Here is a 13139-nt window from a genome sequence, read left to right as displayed (position 1 = left end):
CCTGTTGATTTTTTAAAATCGAGTAGATTTAGCAGTGATATACCATTTTTTGTGTAACAAAAAGCGTAACCATGGTACGAATTTTTTTGTATTTTCAACAGTAATCAGAACTAAACGAGTACTATGAGTTGTGCGATGTGGTTTTAGAGTGCAATCCATATCTATGTGATAAATTCACTATTACAATGCAACGAAATGACTATTTTCTCTTAGAAACATACGCTATCTGTATGTCCAAGCAAAAACCGGTGTCACTGCTGCTTGACTTCAGGCTGTCCGAAGCTCTACGAAATTCGTATATAATAAAATCGGAATAAATTTTAACGGAAGTCCCAAGGCCGTACGTTCACTTTTGACACCGAACTGATTTGACAAAGTCTCAACTCAGAATGATGGTATGCCCAAAACAAATAACAAAACATGATTAAAAGTTTTTTCTCTTATCTCGCAGGATGACGAGCGGCACAGTCAATAAAAATCTTAATTTAATTTTGAACACATTTAATTGTAATAGAAAATAAAACATCCATTACAATGTGGGTATTGCCTAACCCATTTTGATATAAAGTTACTGAAAAAAGATTTATATCTCAAATGGTTTGAGCTTAAGAATCACCCATTCAAAATTCCATGTCTCGTCAAGTTGATTACTTTTATTTGTAGTGATTGTACACATTACTGCCATATCAAATTTTTATCTTGAAGATAATACTATCAATATAAAAGGGAGATACGAGGTCATAGTATTAAGTATTTTAATTTAACAGCTCGTCTGTCTATCAGACACACACTTTTATATTATGGAAAAAGATATGAAAATCAGACAATATAAAAATCAATGATTAAAATTAGAATTTATGGCAATAATAATTAAAAAATGGTACATAAGATATTTATTTTTGAGACTATTTAAGCCGTGAAGATAGTGTTAAAATTAAATGCAAAGTAATTTTCAGACTGATCAAAATTGATTTTAAATTTATTCGACATATATACAGAGTGTCCCAGAACTCAACGTCATGCCTGTCCTAAGAAGAATTAAAAAAAGAATATCTGAAGTCGTCTGAATTATGGGCTTTTAAGTGCAACCTATAGCTTTGATGAGATTGTGACAATTTTTCGGTTATTGTGGTTAATTTTTATTATTTCGTTCATATGAACTTGAAAAGTGTAACCCTAAATAATATTTCTAGAACCACAATCAAAATAAAAAATAGAGTCAAATACATAAAAATCTATTTATACGTAGCAAGAGCAAGTTCATTGGCTGTATAAAAACTTTCAAAAAAAAAAAGTTTGTAATCTACCTGGGAAACAAAACATCTTCAGCAATTTTTTTAAAGAACCATACCAGAGACCAACTTTGGCATAACCTGTACAATTTTAAAATAAAAAAGAACATAGAGTTAAATACACAAAAATCTACAAACCTTTACACACAAAACGTATTTTACTGTTTGTGATCAATTTACAAGAACAAAAAATCTTCAGCAATTCGGAGAACGCCATGAATATCTTTAGGATAATTTATATAATTTTACTGAATTGGAAAATTTTAATTTTTCAAGGTATGAAATACACGATAGTGTCTATTTTCTCAAAATAAAGTAGTTGGATGTGCGGCATACATTTTCCAATGAAGTTTTTACCGCTGAATCCAAATTGGGGGTCAATTAGAAAAAAAACTAATTTCCAATCCAATAAATCTTCTGCATAATAACTAAACTCTTATAATTTCCGTCGTTTCCTGGTCTTTTTACCATAAATGACTGTTGAGTATCCACTTAAATTCACCAAAAACTATTTTTATTCGTTAATTAATTGATCATTTACAAAATATTACAAACCCACTATCTTGGTACAACTCCAATTTTATAATCAGCAAAGACTTTTAAATACCATATGTTGACAAATTATTAAAGATTCAAAAATTAAAGATCTTCCCGTTCCCAATGAAGACTTAAAAAATGTCAGACCTGCCTTGTGTTAATTAGAAAATCACTCATAGAAGTGCAGTCTTATTAGTTAAATTATATGTCTTATTAGTCTATATTGGTTTTGGGGGAGAGACGAAAAATCACCAAATATCACATGGGGAGGGAAGGGTATAGTAAGATATAACCTGTATTTTTTTTTTACCTGAATTTAAAAAAAAATCCAAACATTTTCAAAAAAAAAAAAAAAAAATTACAATTTATTACAAAAATTACACGTGATGTTTGGTGATGGACGGGGGATAATTTTGAAGTGATTAATGGATACCCCCTTATTTAGATGTCGGATTAGTTAAAATAGGGTTCCATCCATCCATCCATCCATCCATTCATCCATTCTCTCTCCCGAGTGAGAGTAGTTTATATTGCGATGATGATGTGACTTGACTTGACTGACTTTCTTTTCTATGGTGCCGTATGGTGTGGCACAGTTGTTTGTTTGCGCGTACCCATAATATGCGATATACGAGATATACGACGATATACGAATTATTTCATCCTAGAATAGAAAGCAATTTAACGGAACTATGAGCAGCAAAATAAAATACATGCCGAATTTTCAAACGAAGACAACTGTGAGGTCTATGAACCCGCACCGCACGCCGCCACCGTGGACGCGAATCTTCAACGAGAAGTCAGACATCGGCAAACCATTGTAATAGACCCACTGGAGGTAATAGGTAATAGATAATAGAAAGTAATAGGTAACAGAATTCTTAGTCAATTCAGTAACATCATTAGTTAATTTTTTTTGAACTTAGTTCCGCGCTCTGTTTATTTATTTATTTATTTATTTTTAAATATATATAGCCCGCAGATTTCTTGCAAGAGGACTCAAAAATACAATTATTTTACATAATGAATAACAATTAAAATATATACAAAATTACAATGTATAGTTATTAACTTAAAATGCTTAACATAAAATTACATGTAATGCAGATTGTAACAATATTATTTATAAACAGGATAAGATAAAATAATGAGATATTTGAAAAGAAAATAAAAAGGTTAACTTGTGCAGATGGAGATTATTTGATTAGGTGAAGTGTTGTGAATATCTATTTCATTATTAATTAAGTTAAAATTAGAAGACATAAGTAGAATAGGCGAATTTAAGAGAGAATTAGATTTAGGATACAAATCAATGACAAGAGATCTTAAAATACAGAAAAGGGAGTACATTCATCATATTCAGTTGGGAAAATATGTTCAAGATTTAAATGTAGAACTGTTCGATGTATAAAGTAGATATATATCTACAAGAAATAAGTATTTCTATTGATGTAGGTATATTTTTTGTATTGTGCAAAAATACAAAATCCCTCATCACTAGAAATTCGATTTTTTTTGCAAAATTCAATACATACACACACACACATATTATATATATATATATATATATATATATATATATATATATATATATATATATCTTATATATAAAAATGGAGCTCTCGATCAAATGATTCGGTAAAACTCGAAAACGGCTAAATCGATTTGGCCAGTCTTAGTCTTGAAAAATTCGTGCCAATCCAGAGATGATCGGAAAGGCGAGATATTATTTCCAAATCCCGTAGAAACTTTACATTTTTATTTTGAAATTTTTTGTAGAAGCGTAATTTGAATAAAACAATGGACGATGACTAATACGTCAAATGTCAAACGTTTTTGACAAATGATGTTCAATTACTTTTAATAGGATGTTTTACGTGAATATTATTTAATTATGATTAAATTGTAGTGAATAGTTTTGTTTGTAGTTTTATTTATACACAAAAACGTTATTAAACTCAAAATATCAACTTTTTTGAAATGTTAATATGAAAATGCACTTTTTGGCATACTTTTCTCAAACACGGTGCTCTGAAAGATATGATTTGTATAATCATCTACTCATTGGTGTTTATAAAACATTTTCTAGGTTTTATTATTTTTTATTTATGTTATTTAAATTCAGATCCTAAATTTGGTATCGATCAAATGGACATTTTGTCGAATAACATTTTCCCAGTTATAATTTCCCAAAATTGATCAAAGAATAGATAGCAATATATGAAAGTCCGGGGTTAAAAAAGTCCACCACCAATGTGTCAAAAACCACTAAAGTTAAGCATTGTTTAACAACAATATTTGAAAGTAGAGGGAAAAAGATGTATAACCAGCTATAACCTTGATTCTCATGACTTTGCTATCGGAAGATAAACGGTAATCTTTGAAAATCCATAATAAAAGTATTTTCTTCCGTTGGTAGTTTTTTAGCATTAGTTAAAAGTGTAATTATTTTGTAAAATACCTTTAAAATTAAAATAAGACATTAAACCTGTTTGCCACCTGGCCGTTCCAAGTTACCCCGTCTATGGGGTAAAAAGGTCTAGATAACAAATTTTTGAAAGCAAATAAGTACATTTCTACAATATGAAGTAGCTGACAGTTTTATTGAACGGAGTCAGATAATTGTTACTTTGAAATGAATTATTTGTTGTGATATAATTGGTTTGATTTCTATAATATAATTAATATTTGCTCAAAGTCAAATTGGACTTTTGTGCCTCAAAAAGCAGGTTAAAGAAGAAATACTTAATTTATTTTCTACCTCTCCTCGCAGAAATTTGAAAATTTTGTATAAGCTCAGTAGTATTATTTACAATTATACACAAAATCCAGAATCCAAAAAGAATCTGAAAAACTTGAAACCTAATCAATAAGTCGAAAGACCAAAAAAGACTCGGATTGGATTATACCATGTTTTCTATAGAAAGTGTATAAAACTTCCAGTTTGATTGTATTGACAAAATATATACAAACTAATGGGGTTTATTGTTTTTATAATACCTCATTGTTTGCAAACAACACATCCTCATACACAAGTATTAATATTTTTGATTCTCTAGAAATTATTTAGAATATACCTTTACTGATAATATATTTTAGGCTGTTTTTTAAACAAATTCTTTCCTATCTAACTTAAATTTGGTTTCAATAAATTTCTGAATAATTTATAATTGAATATATTTTTTTTAAGAAATATATATAAAAAAAAAATCAACAAAATTTAAGCAAATTTATCAATTACTGACAAGTTCCACATTTGGCTCGACTTTAAATTTAACATTCTAATCTGTTATTTCAATCTGTTTTTTAAACAAACTCTGCCCAAAAGATTTTCCCAATAACAAATTTGTTGATAATTTTGCTAATAACAAATTTGTTGAATGTAGCTCAATATAAAATAATAATATAAAATATTATTGAGCTCACCACATACATTCAAATTATTACTTGGTATCATTATAAAGCAAAAACAATTTGTGGAAACAATTCTTATCGTTAGAAATTTTTAATTATACATAGGTCGCAATAAATATAAAATTGTATAATTGTAAATTTTTGTTTTGTCACACAATATAAAATGTTAAATGATGAGTAAGTAAGTGTATAAATGATAAATTTCTGCTACAATATTTAGAATTGATAAATCCATAAATTTTTTATCAACCCATAAATATCAGAGTCTTAATAGAATGTTATAATCATATAAAATTAGAACCAATTATTAAGAGCTTCTTAGATGGTTTTAGTTATGTTTTTAAAAATACGCTCTTGCATTTATCAAAATTTGCATACTCAATATTTAAAACACTCTTAGTTCTAATTGCATTTAAATTGAAGCATGGACCATATAAAATTATTAAACATCATGCCTACTTAATTCAATCTACCTGTAAGTTTTTTCTTTACAATCTAACAATTTTGAAAACGCACAACAAAAAACTACTTTTCTTATCCATTAAATATTGCAAAATATATAAAAACAAATTATCAGTAAATGTTTTAGAAAAATGTTCAAACTACATTTGTAAAAATATTTAAATAGTTTCACGATTACTTGCATAATTAACTGGAATCTCGAGTTAATGTTGATGATTTCTTAAAAAGCATTAGAAAGAAATATTTTTGAAAATAAATATAAATTTAGGAAATTGTGTATAATATTTGAGGTTCAAAATAAGTAGGTAAATGTTTTTTATAGTAAAGTGATAATTTTGTTATGATGGAGATAATTAATGCAGTTGGCATATCAAATAATATTTATGCATTAAAAAGTTTTATGGTTGCAGAAAAATTGAGAAGTTTAGGATGAAATATCTTATTTGCAAAAACTATGTTGTTTGTATACAGTATTAAGTGTCTTTAAATTTACTATTATTTCAATACATCATATCAAGTAAGTTTTTTAAGTGGTATTTTTTAAAAAACATGTGTGTTAAGTATTCAAATACACATAAATAAACGTCAACACAATATTCAAAATTTGGGCAACAAAAAAAAGTCCTCCCATTAAATATTATGGAATGATATACAGCTTTTCAGATAAAATTAGATATTAAATTAACAAATTATGTAAATGGCTAGTTTGTAAATAAGAAGTCAATTCATATCTTACAATTAGTTAATTTGAACAACAAATGATGAACTTATTATTTCAGAATCTAATGCTTTGTTGCAAAAATCTAATCAAAGATGCATAAAACAGTAGCTATAATTTGATAATGCATATTTTATAAACATCATTATAATTTAGTAAAAATTTCTGATTATTTTTAATTTCTGAGCCCATTCTTATTTTGTTATAAATAAGACAAAGTTCACAAAAAGGATTAATGTACGCCTAGTAGTCATATAGTAAAAACTAAGCTGATTTGAGTGAAGTTAAGTAAATCTAATAGAAGCTCCGGATTTGAGTAAGTTGTTTTCGAGCTCTATTATTATACATTAATAAACTATACTCATAACCAAAATCATGTCCCGGAACAAACCTCTTTATGTTTGCTTACTTATTACAAATTTAATAAAATTAGATAAAAATTATAAACCATAATTGTTACTGAATCTCTAACGCAGTGGTTTCCAACCTTTTTTTCCCAGATATCATGGTCTTCTAGATCATACTAAAATATTACGGCCCTACGATAAGTCGTTTAATTTTAAAAATTCTATCTAGACAACTTATGTATATTATGTAAAAATATGCATAGAAACTAATTATTTTATGGTATATTTTAATACATTTCAAAATTTTGGGTTATTTTCGAAAATAGTATTCGGGAAACTGACTCTAACTTGTCAAAAGTGACAATACTATTTTGACAGTTGATCCTAACCTAAGACCGAATATTTGCAAGCAATGTCACAATCAAAGATACAAATTTGAACATAGCCCCAGAGTATTTTTACTACTTTGGAGCACCTAACCTAACTAAATGTCTTAAATTATCCAGTAAGTACATAATAAGCCGATTTGAGTAAATTGAATAGGGTCTCTGTTTATTTGAGTAACTTGTTTTCGAGCTCTCTCACTCATATCCAAAATCATGTCCCGAAACAACTTTATGTACTCTTTATGTTTATTTTTTTAAAATTTTAATAGAATAAGATAAAAATTGTAAGCAATATTTTGCTGGTTTATTATTACTATAACCTGTCAAAATTTCAATTCGCAAAAAATGATAGTGGGAAGTCCCGTAACGCCGGACGGCACCTAAAGCCGGATACTCTATCTTTAAATCTTTTTATTTCAAAATACAAGTGAAACTTATTGATATTTCTTGTGAGAATGGACGTAATTTATTCGAATTATTTAATTTTGTTCTGTATGAGTGCTAACTGTCACTGCATACCCCCATTTTTCGTATTTTTTTAACTCCAGCTGAGAGCATCGGTGTGGCCCAGCCAAAAGAGTGGATAATTAGTGATTTTTTTTGCAATATCTAAGAATATTCGTCAAACACAAATGTGCACATATTCCCGAGTGTGGAGGTGGCTACATATGTGTTCAATGCTAGTTATTTTGAAATGTCCGGTACTAGGTGCCACTTCGTAAAATCACATTTTTTGTTACCAAAGTTTGATTGATAATATTAATTATGGTTTAGCAAAGATTGCGTTTTTGTTAATTTAGTTTGATTTCTAACTTTGTTATCTAACATAAGTCATAATTTAATGAACATTTCGTAAAATATTTTTTGATTTATTCATAAATAACTTTAGGTGTCCGGCACTCGGGGACTTCCCCCTAATACTATTTTGACAGTTGGTTCTAACCCTATTTGTAATTAATGTATTAGACATGTCACAGACAAAAACACAAATTTGAACGTAGCCCCCAGAGCCTCTAGCCACTCTGGAGCACCTAACCTTAGTAAATGTCTTGAATTTCAATACAATAATATAAGAAAATTGCAAGCAATAATTTGCTACTGAATCTAGAACCTGTCAAAATTTTAATTCGAACAAAAAATGACAAGACTATTTTGACAGTTGGTTCTAACCTTATTTGTAAAAAATGTATTGGACATGTCATAAACAAAAATACAAATTTGAACGTGGCCTCCAGAGTCTCTAACCACTCTGGAGCACTTAACCTTAGTAAATGTCTTGAATTTTAATACAGAGAAATTTAATAGAATTTTAATACAATAGATAAGAAAATTGTAAGCAGTAATTTGCTACTGAATCTATAACCTGTCAAAAATTATAATACTATTAACTAATATATACTATTTTGACAGTTGATCCTAACCTAAAAGCAAATGTCTTTTTTGCCCAGGGTCTTTTACAATTCTGGAGCACCTAACCTGACGTTACGTTTTGAGAAATTGAGTAAATTTAATAGGATCTCTGTCTATTTGAGTAAGTTGTTTTCGAGCTCTCACACTATGCATTAATAAACTCTACTCATAACCAAAATCATGCCCTGGAACTTAATAGAAGAAATTTAATAGATTTTTCATAAAATTAGATAAAAAAATGTAAGCAATAACTTGCCATTTTGTTATTACTAACCTGTCAAAATTTCAATTCGCACAAAAAATGACAATACTATTTTGACAGTTGATCCTAACCTAAAAGCAAATGTCTTTTTTGCCCAGAGTCTTTTACAACTCTGGAGCACCTAACCTAACATGACGTTACGTGAAGCAACATTAAGTAACATTTTGAGAAATTGAGTAAATTTAATAGGATCTCTGTCTATTTGAGTGAGTTGTTTTCGAGCTCTCCCACTATGCATTAATGAACTCTACTCATAACCAAAATCATGCCCCGGAACTTAATAGAAGAAATTTAATAGATTTTTCATAAAATTAGATAAAAATTGTAAGCAATAATTTGCCATTTTGTTATTACTATAACCTGTCAAATGTTCAATTCGCACAAAAAATGACAATACCATTTTGACAGTTGGTCCTAACCTAAGACCAAATATTTGCAAGTAAGTACTGTACGTGTCATATCGCAGACACGATTCCGAGCGTAGCCCCCGAGTCTTTTACTCTGGGGCGTTACGTAAAGTGAAGTAACATATGACAGTGGTACTATTTATTAGGTGTGAAACTCAAACCTGGTGAAATGTTGGCCTGCTGCATGAACGTGTACTGTCCAGGATTGAATCGCGGCTGCTGATTTGCCGGCGAAGGCACCTGTTTGCCGTTTCCACTCATTTTACTCCCTGAATCATAGGCGTTCCGGACACGTAAACCACTGCTCCACGACACGATATTTTAACAACCCTAACCCGATATAGAATACATTATGTCCACTATTTACACACTCAAACGTACGAAATTAATTAGAAATTCTTTTTACAACATTTCATAACGGATTTGATTGTTTGTGAATTAATACGAATGATTTGATTTCTCACTCACAATAGCCGAAACGGCCAAGAAGGCTGCGTTCGTTTATGATGGTACAATCGCACTGTAACCAACAGATAGTAAAATGGCCGTATGAACATAACCACAAAATCAGAAAAAAAACGTAACACGATGATAACAAATAACAAACTGTTCACTGATCGTTCAACGAAATATATGTTTCGTACTTATTTTTGTTAACGTATGAAAACAGCACATACTTTCACGTAATACACAACTATTGTTTTTAAGTTTAATATTTTGTTAGAATGAACTAAACACGAGGCGATTTGGCCCATATACAATCGGTAAAGAGGCAATCTGTAATAGTTAACTTGAAAACCGTAACTTCATTGTTGAATTATGACAGGAAAATCTAATTAACATTGATTTGTTTTACTTTTATAATTAATATTCACTAAAAAAAAACTAAAAAAAAAAAAAAACTATATAATTTACTTATATTCTTATATTTATGATGACGTCCCATGGGAAAGCTGAAACACAAAAACTAATTGAAAATTTAGAAAACCAATTAGAACGATTAGTAAATCAATTGCAGGATTTAGAGGAATGTAGGTATGTTTTGAAAAAACATACTTTTTATTAAAATGGTAAAACAATCTCTAAATACTTTTTTTGAGGCTATATGTTCACATAACCTCACTTATGAAGATATATTTTTAGGCTTTCTGTAACTAGATTATGTTTTTATAGGGGGCACACTGTACTCTAGACAAAATGACTTGGTGGTTTGATTTTTTAATGATATTTATCAATTTAATCAGTCTCAATCGTTTTTACTCTTAGGTCCTTTGAGTACCACCACCACAGTCTTTTATTAACATATTTATTAAGAAAAATTGCAACAAATTACAAAAGCTATTTTGTCCACATACTACGGACATACTGAGGTGCTAAGAAGTCAATTCACAAATAAATCGTCAATGCCAGTTGCAAGTCTCTACTCTTTACTCGTGGTTTGTTTTTAGATGAAGTTAGAGTTAAAATTAAAAGCCTTTGATATGCTTCTATTTTTCTCTCTAGGCCTCGAATGAACTCCCCTGCACTGTTTTGCAAATACTTTTGTATTTTATCTATTAGATAAGTATATCATTTCGTCCAAAGAAAAAAATGATCACCATTCCATCAAAATCCTGACTATTGCAATGAATTCATCAAAATTACTAGTACTGGCATAAGAAATATTTACAAATAACAATAAGTCTTTATTATCTACGCTCAAAATGAACTTTTGAAGACACAAAGCATATTTGAACTGATTACTGCAATAGACTGTGACAAAAATGCTCATTATCCATTACGATTGTAATCAAGCTTAAATAAAATAATATAAATAAGACTACCTCATTGTGCTCTTATCTCCCCCATTCTAAATTGTTATTTATGACAATTACATCTATAATATTTTTATCCATTATTTTTCATAAGAGAAGAAATGGATAACAGCGAGTACTTAGAAACAAAACAAGATACAATGGAACAAATGCGAGAATTGAATGAAAGTCTTGAGCGACTATCAAGTGGCAATTTAAGTCTAATCAGCACCTTTTCAGCAATGCGATTGGTTTGTTCCCCTTCACATAAATCGTATAACTATGCTAAACTAAACAATTTTATCTAAACTTTACTATTTTAGGCTTTATGTGCAGCAATATCCGAAGCATTTAAAACACCTGAAGTAATTAGAATGTTTGGCAAACGACAACCACAACAATTAAGAGAAAGGCTAGAGCAGGTGGAAGAGAAATTTAGATTGAATAAGATTTCAAATGAACAGAAAAATAGGGAAAAGGTAATAATAGTAACAAATTACCATTACCATTAATACTTTTATGCATTTTTAAATAATAGGATAGGATTTAAATTATGATTTAAATTCAATATAATTATAATTATACAAGATTGTTTTATTTAGGCTGAAATATTGCTTGCACTACAACAACTGCAAGATAATTTAACAGCAGAGGAACTGAAGTTTTTAGATGAACAGAATTCAGTGAAAATATCGTTCATGGAAGAACTGCCTAATGAAGACTAATTTTATTATCCAGTATAGTTTTTGTAAATAAGTTAATAAATGCCTTCAATATTTGATAGTTCAGAGTATTGTTCTACATGCAAGAAATATTAAATGATATGTTTTTAAATAATTAGAGAAATAATTTTTATAATCTTACCTTGAGGATAAAAATTCAAAATATATCTCATCCACATCATCCATCATCTACATCATGCTTATTTCTAAATAATTTCACTAGAATATACGCTAAATTTTAACATTTTGAATTTAAAAAAGCACTTCACTGATAAAAGTTAATTTTGAAATAATTCTTATTTTACCTTGCCGCTAAAATTCAAAATACATCTGACATCCACGTTTATCTTTTTTCCTCTGGCAACACTTTGCCCTTTGAATTTGACATCTTGCAACCTTCAAACAAACCTCTCAGTCCATTTTGATGTTTGTAAACTTTACTTGCATGTAAGACAATAAATTAAATACTTTCCATATTTTGACATATGGGAGAAATTTTGCGGCAAGAAACAATCAAAGTCGAACAAATTCTCCAAGTACAATGCCTGACGTAGCAGATGGACAAATTTCTGGACAACACTCAGCGATTTTTTGCTTCAACTTGAAGACTATATTCCTACGGTAGTAAAAAATATTTACTAATAAAATGAAACAAATCATTTATGTTCTTGCTCCTTAGATTCCAGATTCTTTAACAACCAATTATTTAAGAAGTGCGGGATGTGAATCGACAGATCCTAGAATGTAATTGTTATGTGAAAACATTTATAAATAGTATTATAAATAAAATTATGTTGCAGTATCAGATTGATATCTTTGCTGCTCAAAAGTTTATATCAGATGTAGCCAATGACGCCCTTCAACATTGTCAAACGCGCTCAATAATACCCCTGCTAACGTAAGCAATTCAAAGGTATGTATTGCAAAAAAATGATTATTTAGTTACTAATTATTTCCCAGTATTTAATGTTACTATTTTAACTCCTCAGAATCCGAAATTAAACAAGGATAAAAAGTACACATTAACCATGGAGGATTTGGCACCGGCTCTACAAGATTATGGAATTTCTGTGAAAAAACCACATTATTATTTTAAACTAGAATATATTATTTTGCAAAATTAATTGTACATAAGTAAATGGATGTTAGATTATTAATGATATAAACGTTTTGTTTGCTTTATCAAATACAAACTTATCCCACAATACTTGTTGCAACCTCGCAGAGCTAGATAACCTGCTACTATGTCACTTGGCAATGACCTTATTATGCGGAACTCTTCAGCATTGGCGTAGTGAAGTTTAGTTTGGGGATCTGTGTAAGGAGCCTGGAAAGGATAATAGTCAAGAAGCTAATGATTGTCATTACATGATTTTTAGAAATTGAATA

The 13139-nt window shown here is 29.2% G+C and overlaps 2 protein-coding genes across 2 annotated transcripts; both read left to right on the top strand.

The window, feature by feature from the left end:
• Positions 1-10134: 10134 nt before the first annotated feature.
• On the top strand, positions 10135-11765 carry LOC113368117 (protein LZIC-like). Its single transcript, XM_026609678.1, has 4 exons — positions 10135-10270; positions 11144-11279; positions 11352-11507; positions 11631-11765. The coding sequence occupies exons 1-4, from the start codon at positions 10167-10169 to the stop codon at positions 11751-11753; spliced, it is 519 nt and encodes a 172-aa protein (XP_026465463.1). The 5' UTR covers positions 10135-10166; the 3' UTR covers positions 11754-11765.
• Positions 11766-12235: 470 nt separating this feature from the next.
• Positions 12236-12874, top strand: LOC113367624 (transcription initiation factor TFIID subunit 10-like). The gene is given in 7 exon segments (XM_026609214.1): positions 12236-12252; positions 12305-12371; positions 12430-12494; positions 12551-12564; positions 12567-12626; positions 12629-12663; positions 12740-12874. Coding segments are annotated over 7 exon segments (393 nt in total).
• The last annotated feature ends 265 nt before the right edge of the window (positions 12875-13139 follow it).

This window comes from Ctenocephalides felis, unplaced genomic scaffold (assembly GCF_003426905.1).
Source record: "Ctenocephalides felis isolate EL2017-DRISC unplaced genomic scaffold, ASM342690v1 CF-g0.4_SCAFFOLD_01170, whole genome shotgun sequence".
Taxonomy (NCBI): Eukaryota; Metazoa; Arthropoda; class Insecta; order Siphonaptera; family Pulicidae; genus Ctenocephalides; species Ctenocephalides felis.
This window is presented reverse-complemented; position numbering and strand designations above follow the sequence as displayed.

Coding starts and splice junctions, on each gene's coding strand:
- LOC113368117 (XM_026609678.1), top strand. CDS start 10,167: ATGATGACGTCCCATGGGAAAGCTGAAACACAAAAACTAATTGAAAAT. Junction 10,271..11,143: donor CAGGATTTAGAGGAATGTAG/GTATGTTTTGAA, acceptor ATTTTTCATAAG/AGAAGAAATGGATAACAGCG. Junction 11,508..11,630: donor AACAGAAAAATAGGGAAAAG/GTAATAATAGTA, acceptor TGTTTTATTTAG/GCTGAAATATTGCTTGCACT.